The sequence below is a fragment of the Equus caballus genome, chromosome 6 (assembly GCF_041296265.1).
Source record: "Equus caballus isolate H_3958 breed thoroughbred chromosome 6, TB-T2T, whole genome shotgun sequence".
In the NCBI taxonomy this organism is placed as follows: Eukaryota; Metazoa; Chordata; class Mammalia; order Perissodactyla; family Equidae; genus Equus; species Equus caballus.
Window position 1 is genome coordinate 5,518,905 of NC_091689.1, and position 20,258 is coordinate 5,539,162.

The window sequence follows — 20,258 nt, forward strand, 5'->3', positions numbered from 1 at the left end:
TCATTCCAGGCATTGTGTCCAATATGGGTGGCTGGGAATCGCTTTGCCTCTAGACAAATTCTGTGAAACTGGATAATGGGGGCAATGGCAGGGGCACTCTGGCAAGTCCTGCAAGATCATCAGATCTTTCGGGAGCTGAGTGAGAGGACAGGATCACAATTAGCCAGTATGTTTTGAAAAATGTCTTTTTCTAAGATTAGACTGACAGGTATCTGGCAAATGGACAGTAAGTACAATGTTTCTAGTTATGCCATTATGACAGCATTGAAATTGTTGCATTTTCATGAATTCATGCCTTTTCAGATGTATAGAGCTCTATAGCTCCTACATAGAGGATGCTTTTTGAAGTTATCAGAAATGGGGCTTCTTGTTCTCATGGTATAGCATCACAGACACAGCTGGAGTCTGCTAAGCACTTTGTGTGTCCTAGAGATGGAGGAAAATGGCAGAATGGAAGCAGCAATACCAGTAATAGTAGCCTCTGTGACACCAGGGTGGGGCCGAGGGACCACTTCTCTGGGAGGGGACCCAGGCTTCTCATACTTGATGATGTAACCAGTAATCCTGGCACGGGGTGGCTGCCATGATATCAGCAAGGAGTTGGGCGTGGTGGCCAGGAAATGCAGGTTGGATGGTGCATCAATGGCTAAAGGAAAATGAAATTAAGTCTCTAAGAAAATGAATGACCAAGAAAATTATTCCCATGCTCTTTCCCCAACCCTTATAAAAAGACTTCAGAGAATCTGAGATTCTATAAACTGTAAAAATGATTCACTGTGATTTATAAACCAAAAACATCAGCCTCATATTTGTTTCTTAAGTTCACATGACTGATCACATATAGGTGAGTGGCATTTCTTCAGTAGAAAGTGTAGTTACCAGTAGAGGCGTCGATGATCACAGGGGAGCTCCGGGCATTGTCATTCAGGGTGTACAAGTAGATCTTGTAGTCAGTGCCGGGTTGCAAACCTGAGATTTGTGAAGAGATGATTTGTATCTGGTCTTGATTCACTAAGAAAATTTTCAAACTCATCTACAATTTTCATGGGTCCTCCACCATCCCATATTCATATAGACCACAGAAGCAGTTCACATTTGAACAATAAATTAGAGCATGGTATGGGTGTTAACTGTTAAAGAGAAACATATCTCAAAAGAAAAACACCGATGCATACAGAGACACTGGCTAAAATAAATTTTAAAATACAAAAATGCTATGTTAGAAGTGACCTTCTTGGAGAATGAGGGGCGAGCTCCTATTGAGTGTGTTGTCTCTTTACTGTAGTCAGACGGTCGCAGTTTGGTAAGTGGAATCAGAATTTTAAATCTCAAAAAGACCTAAATTGACCAAATATTGAACATTCTTAGATTTTAACTTTGATCTTTATGAAGCAGTGTTTGCTTTTTAAAATTTAATTATGCTTTATAATCTATGTTAATGTCAAGAACTATATACCACTATTTAGTTTCTTTTGGTTTTAAGCATTGTGTTACAATGTTTTTTTTTTTACAAGAAAGGGTCCATTGATGAAAGATCAAATTTTATGAATGGAATTTATGCCATTTCTCTGGCAAACACATTAGACAAAGTCAGGCGTTCAGAGGACAAATCTATTTCTGATCAAGGTATTAGAATAAGTTTTTAAAAAATATAGGATTATCATAAAACATTGAAAATAAGTTTAATCAGTGTAGTTGGCAGAATAACTAATGAGCTCATTTATGTTGTGAATAGCAGTTAAGAAATGTGGTCAGTACAGCGAGTTCCCTGACCTGTGATGGTGTAGCTTCTGACATCTGGCTTGATGGTTCTCTGGATTGGAGGCTGGCCATTTGCTGGGACGGCATCAACCTGGAAGCCAGTGATGGTCTCAGTCTTGGTTCTCCAGCTAATGGTGATGGTAGTCTCAGTAGCATCTGTCACGCGGGCCCTTCTTGGAGGGCTGACATCTACATGGGATCATAGCTAGAGATTAGTGCCTGGCTGGCTCATATGGGTAAGGTTTTGGTATTTTAAAATGTTTCTTGGGGCCAGCCTGGTGGCGCAGTGGTTAATTAACATTCATGCACTCTGCTTCCATGGCCTGGGGTTCGCTGGTTTGGATCCCAGGCACAGACCTAGGCACCACTTACCAAGCCACGCTGTGGCAGGGGCCCCACATATAAAATAGAGGAAGATGGACACAGATATCAGCTCAGGTCTAATCTTGCTCAAAAAAAAGTTTCTTTATTATGTCCCAAATGCATCCATTTCTACACATGACTAATAATGTGTAGATTTTCTTCTGTGGCATCCAGAAAGAAAAGTTGACAGTAATTTGGAAATACGAAATTACTAACCTCACATACTTTTTTTTTTTTTAAGAACTGAAAAGCTTTACAAATACTACCAGTGGTTCCCAAGGCTAACTTTATAGTATCTACAAATATCTCAATAAGCGTTAAAATTATTAATTTATTATAATGTAAAATATGCGTGTAGGAGTTACAATATGGGCAGCCAGCAATAATATATACATGTATTAGTAGTACTTTGTTATTTTTATAGGGCTTCATATTTTTTCTCTCAACAGGTATAGCACCATCTCTACTTTATATATGAAGAAAGTTTGACACTTTATGTGACTTCCGAAAGAGCCTACAGTGAGTTATTGATCAGAAAACTAGAATCTAGGCCCATTTTGTCCTATATTTATTGCACTGTTAAGATCCAGCAGGAGCCGGCGTGTCCTCCCCAAACTTAACTCTATGAAAACAAATTCTTTAACAAGTAAAGCGTAAACTAGGAGTTAGTCCTTGTTTATAACACCAGCATCGTAACATTATGAAGTGATCCCATTTACGTGCCAGTGGACCCCCTTCTGGGGGGCACAGAAGGTCACAGGAGTTAAGTCAAAACGATGGGAGAGCAAGTGTCAAATTGGGAATCATTCTATTGTTAGCTTAGTGAGCTAGAAAATCATTTACCAGTGCTTAATTTTTGTTTATACAGAATGTTGACACTAAAAAGTTTGATTACTCACTCTCCAGGGTCGTGACAATTCCCTGAGCCGGTCTGCTTGTCAAAGTGTCCTTAAGAGCATAGACACTCACTTCATACTTGGTGGCCACCTAGAAACAAGGGCACGGTAAGCTTTAGCAATGTGATCTTCTGCAGCCCAGGGGTCTTCACTACAGCATTAGAAAAACACAGCAGTTATCAAAGAAAAAGAAACTAGCAAAACCCTCAGCACTGTAAATTCCTAGATTAATTTCATTCCTACACTGCAGATGATCAACCTATTTAAATTATATGAATTTCAAAATGCACTTAGGGGTTAAGCACAAGTAAACCATAACTTGCATATTTACACTAAGCTGATACAAAATGAGCAAAATGGGTATTAGCCTGTTTTTCTCCTTTACGATCTGACAGGTGCAAATGATGAATTTTTCTGATCATAGAGAGGCAAAGAGAATGCTCTATTCTCTCTCTAAACCCTCTTTCTGTAGTTTCTCCTGAAAGTGGCCTTATGTTAAGAAGGGTATCAATTTCCTAGGCTCCTGGCTAGTTTTCTAGATACATGTCTAGAAGAATTAAAAATGGTTTAATGAAGATAAGGTCAATCTGGGTTGGTATAAACAGGAGAATATTCCTTGCCAAGGTAACAGAGCTCAGAAAATGCATAACTTAAGTGGATTTATGCATTCAGCCTATGGATATATAAATTGCCCCCCCACCCACATGTACACACACAAGCTTTTAAAATAAACAGAATACCTTTAAAGAGCTGTCCAACATCCAAAGCTATTTATAACATTCTGTCCCAGATAGTCATCTGGAAGAGCTTAGGTCAACATAAAGGAATTCTCCTTGATACAAAACTACAATAAAATTATTTGATGGCAGAAGCACCGAATACAATTTGATTTATTATATGTCCACCACCTTGAACTGTGTAAGAGATGACCTACTTCTTTATTCCAATGAGGAAGGGCACATCTTACCATGAGTCCTGATACGACCACAGATGTGCTATCGGGAGCAAGGTTAATTTCTTTCATTGGTCCAGTCTTTTCCTTGGGGGTCACCCGCACGCGGTACCCAGTGAGCTGAACATTGGGTGCTGTCCACTGGGCGGTCAGGCTTGTTGGTGTAACCTGAGTGAACTTGAGTTCAGTTGGTGCAGGAATGGCTGTTGGAATGGTCATTGGTTAGAGGTTATCTTATAGGAAATGGGGCAAAGGGAAAAGAAAGTGAATTCCAACAAGTAGAACAGATTGTGCTTGTTTGGTTAGGTGGGTTCCCTGGTCAAGCAAAGATTCAGTACAGGAAGGGAGGCAAAAATGAAGAACGTGTTTGCTGAAAAAATGTGTTTTATATCCACCAATGCTCACAATCATTGGAAATACTTGGGCACATGCCAGAACTCTAAGACTTGAGGTTTCAGAAGTTATTATTGCTTTCCTTTAAAAAACGAAAAAAGTCAAATTGGCTTATTGGCCATTAGAATTGATTTTCCATTTGTATGGAAAGATGAGCAATAGCCTTTTTCCTATATAAATTATCTTTATGTGGAAAACCATTTCACAGAGTATTCCATCCCCCTAAAGATAGAATTATGTTTTTATTCTCTTTATTTGGACCCCCAAGGCAGATATCACTGCTAAATTTTAGGTATTTTCTGTGGTGCAGCATAAGAAGAAAATTGGCTCACAACAGAAGCAGAAAAGAGAAGCAAGGAGCAATAACACAGATTGTCACCTCCAGGGTTTATGCTGTCATGAGGACACATCTTTAACATTCCACTCTGCTTCAGAAACAAAGCACAAGAAGATAAAGTATCGTGGAAAGCATTTGCCCTATCAACTGTCTCATGTGTCTGATTCTTAATCCTGTAAGAAAATTACACACCCAACACACAGTATCTAACCAGAGAAGGAAGGTCTTAACCACGTCTTCTCAGAATCATGCTGCTATGAAATGGCCCAATTTGGGTTCCTCTTTTAAAGTAAGCTATAGGATGCCACACTTCTCTCCTTTATATGCAGTGAACGTAACCAGAGGGAGTCACAGTTTAGGAAATAATCCACAATTTTCGCATTATCTTCAAATGTCTTGCTTTACGGCCTCGTTTATAAGCCAAGCAACTCCAAAATTTCCTTTTATTAGACTTTATCTAAATATCACCGGAACTTTATTGTTTATTACTATTCTTCTTTGAGGATGGTTTTTCCTAATAGAAAGGCTGCTTTTTTGAACCCCCTTACACGGGAATCAGGAGCCCGATAAAGTATAATTCATTCAGTAGGGCATAAAGCTGCTGCCCACATGAGCACCCAGTGGTGCAGTTAACGATATACCTGTGGACTGGGTTCCAATCAGGGGCTGGCTCTCCATATCATCGTGCAAGGCAACCACACTGACTGTGTACTCAGAACCCGGCCTGAGGCCTTGCAGCTCTGCAGTGTCTTCTTCACCATCAGGTGCAGGGAATAGCTCATGGATTCCATCCTCAGGGCTCGAGTAGGTCACCCTGTACCTGGAAACTTGCCCCTGTGGGCTTTCCCAAGCAATTTTGATGGAATCGACATCCACATCTGTGAATGCCAGTCCTCTAGGGCGATCAATGTCTGTTAGGCAAATTAATGGTAAGAGGTTATGTGAAAAGCAAGTTGTGAAATAAGCATTTTTATAACATGCAAAGCAGTTCTGCAGATCCCATTTTCTCTGATGAATTAAATTCCAATTAACCCACTATTAAATGGAGAATTACTTGACGCTTGCTTAAATTGTCTTGGTTTAGAAAATATTTAATGTCCCATCACTTATTAAAACATACGTGAGATGAGAAGACATCTTAGCAAAATGTCCCCACAACGCAGATGTATTTCTATTAATTTTAAGATATTCTACCAAGAATTGTTTTTGCAATGTGTTGTTAGTCTCATAGACCTGGATTTTCTATACCTTGGAAGTGGTAAAGTTGATTTTCAATATTAGATTCAGATAGTTATAATCTGTCTTTAGCTCTTTCTTTTCCCCGTTCTGTTACGTATGTACATTAAACACTGGTCCAGCTACAGTCCTCCAAATGCTCTAGACATAATGGCTTCATGAGGCACACATCAATCAACTTTACCATCCAGTCTTAGAAAAGAAGGTCCTAGCAAAATATTTTGTAGATTTGCTATAAGCAAATAAGATTTTGCTGAGGCCATTTGAGCAAAAGAAATTGAAAGCACAGCACTAACTATGGTAGTTCCACAACTTCTTTCCCTAGATGTTCACTGCTTGGCACTGAGAAGGAAAAATGTCAAGGGCTCAGCTCAAGACGCAAACTAACGAATAAGTTAGCTTTCCCTACGTATAATTGCCAAAGACATGCAGAGGGCATTCGGACACTTAAGAACAAAATTTGACTTTGAAACTGGAAAACAAACACTGGTTACGTACTGGTTACTGCTGTCTGAACCAGAGGCTGACTCTCTCCGTTTTGATTCTGAGCATAGACACTAACCACATACTCCACTGTGGGTTGTAAGCCTTCGATGGTCATTTCTGTTTGATCTGCAAAGGGAGTGAAAAGCAAAGGCAGCATCTTTGTCATCCACTAGAAGGTCATCCAAGTGACTTTCCAAGTTTGGTAGTAAATGTGTGGTGGCCTGGAATTTTCATTTGTAGACTTGTCATGAAGATCTGGAGGCGTCAGACATGGACTTCCTCTTGGACAAATATATTCATTGCTAATACCAAGTACCACGTTGGAGCAAAGTCACATTAAAGGGTAAACCTCAAATGTAATATGATGTCCCCAATAATGAATGACGCTGCTCTTGGAAAAATGAAAATTAACTTGACTTTAAAATATTGCCTTAGGATCCTAATTTCACAAGTATTTTATATAAAAACAAAAACAAGAGCTAAAAGGATCTCAGTTAGGCCATTTGTCCCCTCTTGATGTGCACAATAACAAAACCACAAAGATGCATCTAATAATTTGAAATGACCAGACCATTTCAAACAGAATGCATGTAAAAACAGAAATGCACTTATCCTGAAAATTCTATTGTGGAGGGAGTTGGTAACAATCTTGAGCCCTGAATTCACAAATGGGGAATCTTTGACACGTGCTGTGAAAACGTATAGTACTCAGAGCCACATGGCCATTTATTTAAAAAGCATCTTGTGTGGTCCTATTCTGTTTATCCCGATGTATGTGAGATGCTGGCTATTCTTACCTGGACCTGCAGTTTTAGTTTTTGATTGTCCTGGGCCATTTTTGGGAGTAGTGGTCACTCTGTAGCCAGTAACAGGGGAACTTGAAGGCAGCCACCTGACACTAATGCTGTTGTCCTGAACATCAGTCACTTGCATCTGGGATGGTTTGTCAATTTCTACAAATAAAAACAAGGAGAAACCAGTGAGGCTCCAGTCCGTTGGGACAAGACTAGACAAGTCCTTTCTCCAGTTCTGGTACATACAGAATGATCTCTTGCTATCATTAACAACTCCTAGGTGTTTCTTTTGCAGAAACACAGAGATATCTTTTGGAAGGTGTGACACCCACCTAGACACCATTATCTATTTTCAAGATGGCGCTTCATTCACAAAGAAACTACATTCCAAGTAGGTGTTTGGTTTTTTATCTTAGCTCATTCATTCATTCATTAATAAATATTTATTGAACACCCTCTATTCCTGTCTCTATTGTAGGCACATGGAATATACTGAATAACAAAACAGACAAAAATCTCAGCCCTCGAGGGTGTTTCCTTGTATATCTGGCTCAAAACTTGGTTAGCTGTAGGTGATGCTTCATCTTATTAATAAAAGAAATCAGTCCCACAATGAGGAAAATACCTTGGGAGAACGTTGTACCAACTAACTATCTGAGTAAATATGTCTATGTCACCCCAGAGGAGTTGGTACCTGTTCGGTAATCAATGGAAATTGGCTTGCTGCTGGCTGGGCTGTCCCCGCGGCCAGTGACAGCATAAACGGTGATGGTGTAGTCTACTCCAGGTTTAAGGCCACTGATGGTAGCTGTAGACTTGCTGCCAGGCACAGTGAACTCCTGGACAGGGCTATTTCCTCCTGTTGGAAAAGAGGTTAGTTCAAAGTGTGAGAGGCCAAGAGACACTGGGGATTGCTGAGTAACTGAATTAACACTTTGAGAGCAGCTTGTAAGTCACACCTTCGTTTATTCCCTTTAAGAGGGTGCTATTAATTGGGGCTGAAAACAAAGGTTTATTTATTTATGCACGTGGTAAACCTTGATGAGTGTGTAAAAATTGGGACAAAATTGTAGTTAATGCTATTTTAACATTCGAGCTTTAAAATGTCACTGAGTTGTATACTAACATTCGAAAAGGGAAGAAGGAAAGTCCTCAACCCAGGACTGCACATATCGTGTTCTTTTTTCAAAATTGTAATGAAATATATTCATGTTAAATAAAATTTTGACAAAACAGGAAAGTAAAAAGAAGAGAAATACAAATCACTTATCATTTCACCGCTGAGAATCTATTTGTGAATTTACAATCCTTTCTTGCTCAGCTCTACCATCCCTCCTCTCGTATTATACAAACAACTTTTTATCTTGATTTTGCCACCAATTATATCGTACATATTTTCCATGTATTCTTGGAAAAGATGAGGATCCACTGAATGGACTTGCCAAAGTTTCTTTAATTACGAGTCCACAGTTGGGCTTTCTGGTTCCCCACAACAGACTGTGACTTGATCAGAATGTGAAATAGCATTGTGCTAACGCACCTGTTTCTCCATAGGTGATCCTGTAATATCTCACTGTGACGGCAGGAGCGTCCCAGCTGATCAAGATGCTGGTGGGGGTTGTGGCAATAACTTCCAGGTCCCTTGGAACGTCAGAAACTAGAAAAACATGGCAAAGTTTTCATATCCGTAACTTTCAAACAATGCCCAGATTCTTTCTTTGTTCATTTTCCAGGTAATTGCAAATCATAATGTAAATACTATACAAAACTGGCAAAATTAAAAATTATGAACCATTCAAGGTAAGAGGTTAAGGAGACAATTCTAATTATGATAAAATGATTAGTTCAAATTTATTGAAGGGTTTTTTTCTCCTCAATTTTGTATTTTGAAAAATTTTTAAACAACAGAAAAGTTACAAAAATAATATAATGGACACCCATATCTCCTTTCCGTAGGCATTTGCTAATTGGTACCATCTGCCACTTTTCTTGTCTCTCTCTGTCTTTTTGTTTATCCATTTGAGACTAAGACGATACTGCTCCCCTAAGAGCTTCAGCATCTATCTTCTAAGAACAACAACATTATTACATCAAAATAATTATGTTCTTAAAGGAATTTGGAAACAGTGTTTTCTATATTTTGAACAAAATTTAGTTATTAGAAATGCATAGGGCCGGCCCCATGGTGTAGTGGTTAAGTTTGGCACGCTCCACTTTGGTGGCCCGGGCTTTTGGGTTCAGATCCCCGGTGTGGACCTACACTACTCCATCAGCCATGCTATGGCAGAGACACACATACAAAATGGAGGAAAGCTGACACGGATGTTAGCTCAGGGTGAATCTTCCTCAACAACAACAACAAAGAAATTCATAAATACCTAAATCAAGTGAGAAATTTCTTAGGATAAAGCAATTATCTTCTTTAATATATGCTAAGAAGGAGATTTTCTCCACATACTCTCTCACTTCCCTATCCATGTCTCATAACCATGATCTATCTTTTTAAGGGATTATATAACTTAGACAACACAAAGCTATTTCCCTGCCTAGGGAAGTCCTCCGGGTTTCTTTGCAGACCAGAAAACAAGTTACCTGTTGATTGTTGGCCAACCAAGGGAGGACTTTCCTCTCTGCCATTAAGAGCAACGATGCTGACCACATATTCTGTGCCTGGATTGAGGTTGGTGAGGGTGATAGAATTCCGAGAGGGAGGCACTCGATCCTCTCGTGGTCTTCCACCAGTGTGCTCAGGATGATGGCGAATCCTGTAGCCAGTGATGGTGGCTCGAGGAGCAATCCAATGGACCGTGAAAGAGTTGGCAGTGATATCAGAAAAGTCAATGCCAGTTGGGGAATCAAGACCTGTTTTTCCCACCAAGAGGAGGAAGGGAGAGAGGAAAAAAAAAAAAGACACCACCAGCTTAGGAAGTGAGAAAGAATGTAGGAGAAACTAACATACATCCAATGTTTCTGTCCTTTCACATTCACACAGTGAGTTGCCATAAACCTCGGGTTATGATGTTCTGATTCTAAGCCACATATAAATTTCAAAATCATAAATTGACTCAGTTCAGAATGGCCAACTCAAGCATTCTTTTTTCTTCTTTTGCGTAATCCAAGTAATTCTTATGTGTCATTACAGTAGGTTTCTGCATCACTACTGAAAATAGGTGTTTAAGATATTCTGGGAATTGATATTTTCAAACACTTCAGTGTTCAAGTATTCTATGTTCCCATCCTGTAAGTGTATCTCTCAAAGTAAGGCAAGATCTGCCCACACTGAGGTTAAGTGTTTGGATCTCTAAGAAGCTTTCTACACTCCAGAGGGAATTGATACGTCAACAGGGTGTTAATGATGCCAAACATAAGGCTCTCTCAATCTAAAATAAGACGTCATGTTGGACAAACTACAATGAAGTAATTTCTCATCAATCAAGAACTTAGCGTATTAACAAGAATTTAGAATTTATCTCAAATTCAAATCATTTAACTTCTCTGGCACTTGCAGCAAATTTTTGTTTTAGTTCTACCATTTACTTATTCTAATCAAATATATACTCAAACCAAATTGAGATATCAGAGCTCCTTTTTGCAAGCAAGTGAACTATAATAAATAAAATTACGAGATATACTACGTTACCCTTTTTTAAAGGGAAAAATCAACAGAAGTACTCATATTTAAGAAGGGACATAATGTTACGGGATTCAATTCAGCTTCCTTTTCATAGTAAATGAATATTTCATCAAGTAGAAAAAAGGAAATAAACTTGTAGGCTTAGTAAAGGGAGAAAATACTTAGATGACAATGACGGGGTTGGGTCAGCCCTTAGACAAAGCCACCAATGAGAAGGAATGTTCACCATCTCTCAATAATAGAGATTATGAGATTATTATTCTTGGCGCATTTTTTAAGAGGATAGACAACAAAGTTTCTGGACTGTTTTCGGTCCTCTCTGGAAGCAGAGTATAACAGTAGTGACTGAACGTCAGGGTGAATAAGGTGTCTTTTAATTTTTAAGACCAGTGATCAGAAAGTAACGACAAGGCTACAACCACCACCACAAAAATGGAGATATTTTTTAGAAGTAGCCTTCCATTTTGCTGTTTAAAATTGGTAGGTGAAAGCTACTGGATAAACATATTGCCAACATGACTCACCTGTCTTCTGTCTTCCTCTAAGAGGTGTGCTCTCGTGTTGTTCGTAAACGCTGGAGACACTGACTAAGTATTCTGTCCCAGGCAGGAGATCTGAAAAGGCAAGTGGGACTCACTTTTAAATTGTGCTTGAAAGCCTGAAAAATCAAGATAGCCTTGGGACTGTTTCAACTGATAAAATATTCAAGAATCCAGTCCTATAGCCTATTTATAGCTAATGGAATGTCGCTACCTGGAGATGGCTATAATTAGGTGATAAGGAAAGTCACCCTGCCCTGTGTCACCTAAGCCCTGCCCTCAAATCTACTTCTGTGAGTGTGACTCTGCCAGATCTGCAATATGGTGGAGTTGCTGCAGCACACTAATAGCTCCATCCTTCACCCAACAGCACGTCTGTCGAGGGCATGCGATAACGACGTCTGTGGCATTGTGGATTATCATTCATTCTTCACAACCACCCTCGGAGGTAGTTTCCTGCTTTTTAAAGCAGCTTTATTGCCAGACAATAAACTGGAAATATTTGAAGGGTGCAGTTTGACAGGTTTTGACATCTGTGTACACTTGTGAAACCATCACCACATTCAAGATAATGAACATATCCTTTATCTCAAGTTTAGTTTACAATTATCCCCATTTTACAAATGAAAACATCAAGGCATGGAGAAATTATCTTCATTGGTGTACTTGCCCAAGATCATACAGGAGTTGACTCAGGCCAAGACCAGTGGTCTTGACAATGAACCTTTACTGGAAAAGAATCATACTCCATAGGAAAGTGATGAGTTGTGCCATATTAAGGTGAGAGCAGAATACTTAGAAAAAATTAAACATCCATCCCTGGGTATCCTCTGTTCTCATTTTGAACTACCAAAAAAGCTACAAAGTAAGGCTTCTAAACATTGAACTCCGACTCACTAGACCCCATTGCCCTCCACACCATCTCCCCTTCAGCCTTTCTCCAGAGGCCCCTGCAAGGTTTGGAAAAGACTAGAGGGCCAATGCTTGGAGTCCAATTTCCTCCTTCCTGCTTGGCCAGGGGCAATTTACTCAACCACTGGGGACCTCAGTGCTTACACTGCTTCATCTGTAAAATAGGATAATAACGGCTTCTCTGAGGGAAAATGGTTTCCTTGAGATTTGAGTAGGATCTAGAATAAGACCTTAGAACACATAATGAACACAAGACAGGTCTGTGGCTAAGGCGGGACAGACAGTGGTCCTGAAGCAGGGGCTTGTGTTCGGGTAATGCTGTCACTACTGGTTCCAGAATGCTCCAGAACAGAAACAATAGGCGATATGCAAACATAACAATGTTCTCCCTCTCAGCCACGAAATGAGAAACCAAGACGGTGGTCATACTGAGCTACCTTTCATTCTCTAATATCTTTGAAAACAGAGGATGCTTTCAGAACGTCATTTGGTAACGTACCCAAATGTGAACTCTTTTTCCCTTATGTAGAAACTTTTACTGTTCTTATGTATCTAGTTGACTCTTATAATGAAAAGCAACATTTATGTGAAACACAGCACCACGTTGCAGCCTCCTTTTATTTTCTTTGATAAATAATGTCTATTTCAAAAGGGTAGGAACTAGAAAGAGACGATTTCCATAAATTGTTGTTGTTTATTTTAGTGTCAGCTGTCTTCTACGTCTTCAAGCTTCAGAGAAATCCTGCTAAAAGATTCTTTTTGAAGTACAAATTAAACTTCTAGCTCTTCTTCAAAACAGCCTCCTGATCTATTCTGAGTAATCAGTTACTGCTTCTAAGTTTTCAAATGCTAAATAGATTACCTGCTGATACTTTTAAAAAATGAGACTAAAGCATATGGTGACGCTATTTTCAATCTTCATTTTTTCTCTCTCTAAACATTTAGATTTAGCCATACAATTTCTCTCGATAAACATTTACTTTTACGTGCTTAATTGGAAGCAGAACTTGTTTGAAGTCTTTGAACTTCACTGCTGGTGTTTTTCCACTATGATTCTTAAAAAGTTGGAGCTATCAAAGATATGTTAAAATAATTAACATGACATCTTTCAAAATTGACAGAGCTGCATGCTGGAGTCGGAGTTTAGTCTGTAGCTCTGTTGTAACTGTCTTGATCTCGGTTGGTCCTGAGAATCAGCATTCTTTCCTTATGCTCTAGCTTTGTATTTATTGAGTAGATACATTTGACCACTTACTTGTTAAGACCACTGCATTGTCTGAAGGAGAAATTGACAATTCCGCAACATCTTCCTCATTTTTCACGGGTGAGTAGCGCACCAGGAGGTTGGTCAATTCAATAGATGGAGGTGGGGCCCAGGTGACACGCATAGTGTCTGGACCAACATTGGTGAATCGCAGGTCAGTGGGAGGAGGGACGGCTGGTTTCAAAGAAGAAGGAAGACTAAGTTAATGTAATTTTAAAGTTAAAGCTAACAAAAATAACTGGAAAGGCAAAACCAGGATTTCATGCATAAAGGAAACGAGTCATAATCATGCAAATAATCTAATCTAAATCATAGTGAACTACTGTTAAAAATAAAACACTAGATACAGTACTGTTAGGCCTCTTTAACCTTTTTTCCATCAATATATTTTAAAGAATGATTTTAATCAACTTTTAAATACGCTGATTTTAAGTACGTTATTAATGCCACTGAAGATGATTTTATCCCAGGCTGAAGAGGCTTAAGTTGCCACACAGCAAAGAAAAACATAGCAGTACTTTTCAAAGAAACACATGCACACAGACAAAAGGACAAGAGGGTCCTAAATGTCCCGACATGAGTTGACTATGGCTACTGGCATAGCTACGATTCCATTCAGTGAAGTCTACTTACAAGTGAAAAGGGCTCATGCAGTTTGGTTCTCAGCGTGTTCCCTACCATGCAGGCAGAGAACCTTCATAATGTTGCATGCTCGTCGCCAGACTGTGGTCAAAGAGGAGTTTCTTTACCTCACCATGACCGTGAAACCTAGAATGCTCCAAAGTTTCTTTTTCTACCTCAAAACCACACCCCCATCCATTCTACTCTAAATTTTAATGGATTTTTAGTCAACTACAAAGAAGGATCACGATAGAGTTTATCGAAGAGCAGAAGGAAGAGCATAATGGCACATTTTTGGAAGTACATTTCTTACTAAGTGGTGCTCATTATGCAATTTGGTATTAATGTTAGATATTTAAAAAAACTACAGTCTGCAAATTCACTTAACCTTTGCTATTTTGTATTTGATAGATCAGATATCTCTATTTCTCTAGCTTTATACATATTTGTGGTTTAAATACTCAAGACTACTTGCACATGTCTCCATCCACCAGCTTAGCATATGCATGATTCCTCACCCTTCAACCCGCCCTCTCTTAATCTTTGGCAGGTTGCTGGCTTTTCCCTTGAAACATCCATATTTAACCAGAGTGACTGGTGGCAGCATGCAACACTATCCACGTCTCAAACACAGAAGTTTTCAAAATTCACCGGTTTGTTGTGTCAGCGTAGTAGGGGCACTCTCTCCGCCATTAATGAGAGTGATAACGCTGATGTCATAGTCAATGCCAGGCTCCAGCCCTGTAACTGTGTAGTATCCTACTGAGGAGTCCACAAAATCTTCAAAAATAGGGATACCTTCTCCTGCCGCAACTACTGTGATGCGATACCCAATAATGGTGGAAGAGTTTAGCGGGGTCCACCTCAGGCCGATGCTTGAATCGGTTATATCAACAAAGCTTAGGTCAGTGAGTTGGGGCACCTCTATTGAGTTACAAAGCAAAGGGGGGAGGGCAAAAGGAAATAGAGGCAAAAAAGAGGAAAAAATAAAGCAGTGTACATCAGGTTACTAGTGGTAAAATTGATGGACTGTTAAAGCAATGATGGTAATATGCAATCTCTTCCAAATTATCTGAAAAGACTTCCTAAGCATCATGAATCGTTTGCTGCCCTGGGAGAATAAAACAGACTGTAATATTCTTTTAGGGATTTTCTGTCACTTTGAAAATGTCTCTCAACAGTACAGTTTAAACCTCTCAGGTTCCTAAAAATTATAGGCCTGTTTAGGACGTCAAAACCATTCCTAGAACCTAGTCGTAAAATCTGTAGTAAGCATGAGCAATATTTAAAAAATCCAAAACTTTTTAAATAGGAAAATAAAGCTTGCATAAATGAAGTTAAAAAAAATGGTTCATGAGTTTTTTTTTCCCCATACAAAACTCATGACAGCATTATGTCCATAATGCTAATGCATTATGAAGGTATGGTGTGAAATGTGCCATTCAAAAGCACCTTCAGGCAGAAGACAGATAGGCCTGAGCCCAAGGCCAGTGCCAACATTTTGTTAAATTCATAATCAAAGTTATTTAATTAGCATTAGTAAAAGCATTCTACTAAGTAATGCGAAGGGGGACACAACCTGTCCAACGCTTTTCTTCTGTCATAATCCAATTTTGGGCAATCAACCAGCCCATCCCTAGATAGGTTGTTTTTTTTTTTTTTTTTTTAAAGATTTTATTTTTTTCCTTTTTTCTCCCCAAAGCCCCCTGGTACATAGTTGTATATTCTTCGTTGTGGGTCCTTCTAGTTGTGGCATGTGGGATGCTGCCTCAGCGTGGTTTGTTGAGCAGTGCCATGTCCGCGCCCAGGATTCGAACCAACGAAACACTGGGCCGCCTGCAGCGGAGCACACGAGCTTAACCACTCGGCCACGGGGCCAGCCCCCCTAGATAGGTTTTTTTAATGTTGTCTTTCAATTCACCAGAAAGAATACCCTGAAGAGAAGGCCTTTCCTTTTTTTTTTTCTTCCCTCAATTTTAAAAAAGAAGGATTACACAGTGTAAGATAAAGAATTAGATGTGTCAACCAAGTGCTATTTCAGGGCTCACATATGGAGACAAATACTATTTTATAGATAGCTGTGGAAAATTGATATGGACTGTAAAATCAGGCACAAATGTACTGATGGGATGCATTTACCATATTACTTTTAGCCTGTCAGTACTGAGTACAGACACATGACATCGTTTTAGTAATATTTCCACGTGAGCGGACAGTACAGAGTTAATGCCATGGTTGTCACTCCATTACATACTCATCGCAACAAACAGCATCCCAGTGAAGCACAGACAGTCAAGCAGTGTTAACAGCAAGCATTTTCCCAAATAGTTGCTTTGACTTCATGGTTTTGGAGAGTGTGGTTGAGAGGTCAGAATTAAATCCCAAATCTATTTGACACACTCAACCATCTAGGGATTAAGATGTTAATCCCCACTCTTATTGGAGCTGCCACTCTGAGGATAACAGCTTATTTTTCCATTACCTGGGATGATGGTATCAGAGATAGGGACACTTTCCTTGTCATCTTTGACAGTGTAAACACTGACATTGTACTCCAGGCCAGGACTCAGGTTTTCAAAAGTGCAAGAACTCTGATCTGCATGAACCACTTCTTCCAGAGAATAGCCTTGTTGGCCACTTGTAGGCGTGGTGGTGATTCTATAACCAGTAATGTCTGGAGAAAATGGAAAGGAGGTCGTTACTGCATGGAACATTTGCAACCCAGCGCGTATTAAACTAGACTCCAATGATGGACCCACAAAGGGGAAATGGGGAAAGGACTCTACTGTCATTCAGTGCTTCCAACAACCCTTTGAGGCAGGGATTAAGCTCCTGAGTCCAAAGAAAATTCTTGGAAAGGGGAAGTGATTACCAAAGGCTTTTCTGTCTCCAAATTCCACGCTCCTTCTGCCACCCTATCCTGCTTTTCCTTAATGGATCACCTGCAGGACAGCTGGAGAATACTGCATTTTACCTGCTTAGTAAGGAATGGCTCTCAACTTCAAGAACATTCCCCAAAGCAGGCTCTCCTAATTAACAAGGTCTGAACCTATGGGATTTGCAGGAAGGGAATAAAGAACGGAGAAAAAGTAGAAAACTAAAGTGGCTATACTTATTCTAGAGAAAGAATAGTAACTGCTGAAGACTTTAGGAATCAGAGAAATTGGGGAGTAAGGGCGTGAAGGGGGATAGAGACGTTCGAATTAAAACAGTGATGACTAGAGATCCTCAGGGACAGACTAAAAGTAAAATGAGAAAGTATATTTAAGTTAAAATCACCCAAGGGCAAGGAAAGGACAGTACATTTTGTCATGAGAAACAGGGTGAACACTGAAGTATGTACAAGGAAACCCAACTGGATGCGGAATAAATATTTAGGTCACTACATGTGCCACTGACCATCCAGAAGGGGGGCTAGGCCATCCATTAAGATCAAATATGAATGATCCAGCTTCTAACAAGCACGAAACTTGCCAACTTAAAGTTTCAAATTTAGAGTAATTCAGCTGGAAATAGTGTAGCTTTGGCTTAAAATGTTTCCATAGGTAAGGAAAACTTCACCAAACTCACTCTCCATCAGAGGGAGATTAACAAGGATAATTTGAGCGGTTTTATTGTGTGTGATTGCATTAGAGATAACCCCCTTAGCTGTGTGTCCAGGCAAAGGTCAGAACTGTTGAAAAAATTACAATAAAATTAGAAATAAGGAGATGATAAACTAAATATAGCCCTTAAATTAAGGAGTGCAGCAGTTATGGATGCAATCAACATGAGTTAGAGCTTCTGTTTTGGTTTAATTTAGAATTTTCTCAATAATAAGTATCCTGCTATTTCAACAGTGATTCCCCCAATGTGCCCAATATTAAATGATACAGTGACATTTTAGTTAACATTTCTCATTTAAAGAGGCTTTCACATGGGCTTGACAAAGGCCAGGAATAGCTAAAATTTCTCCCGTCGTTGCCGTGGTGTATCATGCTACTTGAATATTAGATTTTTGTGGTGTAATTCATGACAGAGTATTTGTAAAACTTCAGTGAATAATAAACTTAGGATCTATGATAACTTGCAAAAAAGAAAATTATGCAGTATGACTGCAGTTGTTTGTTTGGCAATTTTGAATGTCACTGAGCAAAAGGCACCTTCCAGAATGTTCCTCCTCAGCCCTCACAATTCCCTACAGCTCAGTAAGGGTCTGCCTTGTTCTCTTTCCCGTGATTTAAATAAACATGCGGTAAAACATCCTACACGTCACCCTATGATGTACAATCACGGACCCCTGTATTTTTTACGGAGAGCTGGGTACTTAGAATTTTGACCTTATCTTTCTCTGAAAGGAATGTAGTTCCTAAGGCCTCTGTCTTGGAAAGGTTCTGCAGATACTGGCCCCCAGTAGATCCCAGGCTTACCTGGGGTGGTGCTCCTCTCCCAGGAGACCGTAAGCACTCCAGTGTCGGGGTTTGCCTCCAGGTGCAAGTTTGTTGGGGGAGACAATGCTAAACAGAAAGAAAATTTTAAATTAAAAGTTAAAGCTAACACAAAGTACTTGAGTTCCGGAATCTTTCTCTCTCTCTCTTTCTCTCCTATAGGAATCAGTAAAAATACAGAAGTTGTGCTATGAAACCATGATGGACGGCAATTCTCTGACAGATTTGTTACAATTAACGATTTTACAATACTACTGACATTCTTTCTGCCTTGCCACTTCGTAAATATTTTTGACATGGAAAGAACACTTCTGACCATGGGATATATGACATGAGTTGAACTTGCTACTCCAGATTTAGAAATAGCACATACTATGAGTAGGGATGGCATCTTTCCCCTGTGCCACTTCCGTAAGTAAAAAGCAATGTTGATATCAGTTATTTTTTAAGAGTGGAACAATTCTAAAAACTAAAAAAAAAAGAGGCAAAGAACTCCTCTTACGTGTCACCACTTTCTTCACGATTGGCGCATCTCTCTCCTGCCCATCTCTCAGGACTGAGATGGTGTAAACGTATTCCACGCCTGGGGTCAGGCCAGACACAACGATGCTTCCTGAGTCTGAAGTCACTTCTCGCGGTGCTTCCCCTCCCTGGCTTGGTCGCACACCCAGCTAGAAGAAGAAGAGCGAAATAAACACCTCGGACAAACATTTCCAGAGCTGAGTTACTGCTGAGAGGTTGTGGTTATGCTTTGTATAACAGGAACTCTTCAGCAACGGCACACTGGGCTTTCAGTATGGAATGAGTGGGTGCCTTACTTCAGCTCTTTTAGATACTTTAGCTGGAAAGTCCCTGGATGGGGAGCGCGGGGGCCAAGTCGGGGAGGTATCTTCCAGAACTGCATTAAGGTGGCTTATAATGAAAGTTTCCAGAGAAATGTCATTCCACAGTGTATTGCTTGATAAATCATCTCCTGGCAAAACCCAGAAATACACAGAGGCTTTGGGCCACATAACAGTTCATTTCTATTTTTTCTTTTTGCTGGAAGAAATCCTCTAGCTCTCTCTCTCTCTATTGAGTTGTTAACATTTAATTTAAAGGCACCAGCCCCTTTAACACACTGTACTTCAAAAACACTCCTTTTGAAGAAGTACGTTCATAGCTTCAACTTGCAGGATAATGTGTACAAAAGAAGAATTGAAATGAATGTGCCTATAATTTTTTTTTTTAAGATTTTATTCTTTTTCCTTTTTCTCCCCAAAGCCCCCCAGTACATAGTTGTATATTCTTTGTTGTGGGTCCTTCTAGTTGTGGCATGTGGGACGCTGCCTCAGCGTGGTTTGATGAGCAGTGCCACGTCCGTGCCCAGGATCTGAACCAATGAAACACTGGGCCGCCTGCAGCGGAGCGTGTGAACTTAACCGCTCGGCCACGGGGCCAGCCCCATGAATGTGCCTATAATTTTTAATCCTTTCAATACTTTATTTCAAAAACTTAGGGAATATTGTGTCATCGAGTAGTGTTCAACTCTAGAGACATCCTTCGTTCATTATAAGGCCGAGAAAGTCAGAATGACACTATTAGGGAAATTTAAAAGGTAGACTAAATCTTCAAAAAGGGTTTCTCTATATTTAAGTAGCATA

The 20,258-nt window shown here is 39.7% G+C and overlaps 1 protein-coding gene across 16 annotated transcripts in view; it reads right to left on the reverse strand.

Moving 5' to 3' along the window:
- The window catches only part of FN1 (fibronectin 1), a 65,576-nt gene that overhangs the window by 11,735 nt on the left and 33,583 nt on the right, over positions 1 to 20,258 (reverse strand). For 3 of the 16 annotated variants that reach the window (XM_023642290.2, XM_023642284.2, XM_001489104.7), the window contains exons 22-38: positions 19,118 to 19,286; positions 18,598 to 18,684; positions 16,671 to 16,862; positions 14,840 to 15,112; positions 13,559 to 13,741; positions 11,377 to 11,466; positions 9,811 to 10,080; positions 8,759 to 8,875; positions 7,913 to 8,077; positions 7,222 to 7,377; positions 6,437 to 6,550; positions 5,344 to 5,613; positions 3,988 to 4,175; positions 3,024 to 3,111; positions 1,774 to 1,950; positions 880 to 969; positions 467 to 646 (exon numbers count right to left, since the gene is read on the reverse strand). In XM_023642290.2, coding sequence (XP_023498058.1) covers positions 467 to 646; positions 880 to 969; positions 1,774 to 1,950; positions 3,024 to 3,111; positions 3,988 to 4,175; positions 5,344 to 5,613; positions 6,437 to 6,550; positions 7,222 to 7,377; positions 7,913 to 8,077; positions 8,759 to 8,875; positions 9,811 to 10,080; positions 11,377 to 11,466; positions 13,559 to 13,741; positions 14,840 to 15,112; positions 16,671 to 16,862; positions 18,598 to 18,684; positions 19,118 to 19,286 — 2,809 coding nt within the window. The remainder of the gene's footprint in view (positions 1 to 466; positions 647 to 879; positions 970 to 1,773; positions 1,951 to 3,023; positions 3,112 to 3,987; positions 4,176 to 5,343; positions 5,614 to 6,436; positions 6,551 to 7,221; positions 7,378 to 7,912; positions 8,078 to 8,758; positions 8,876 to 9,810; positions 10,081 to 11,376; positions 11,467 to 13,558; positions 13,742 to 14,839; positions 15,113 to 16,670; positions 16,863 to 18,597; positions 18,685 to 19,117; positions 19,287 to 20,258) is intronic. The other 13 variants (XM_070269125.1, XM_070269120.1, XM_023642282.2 and 10 more) reach the window with 5 other exon arrangements.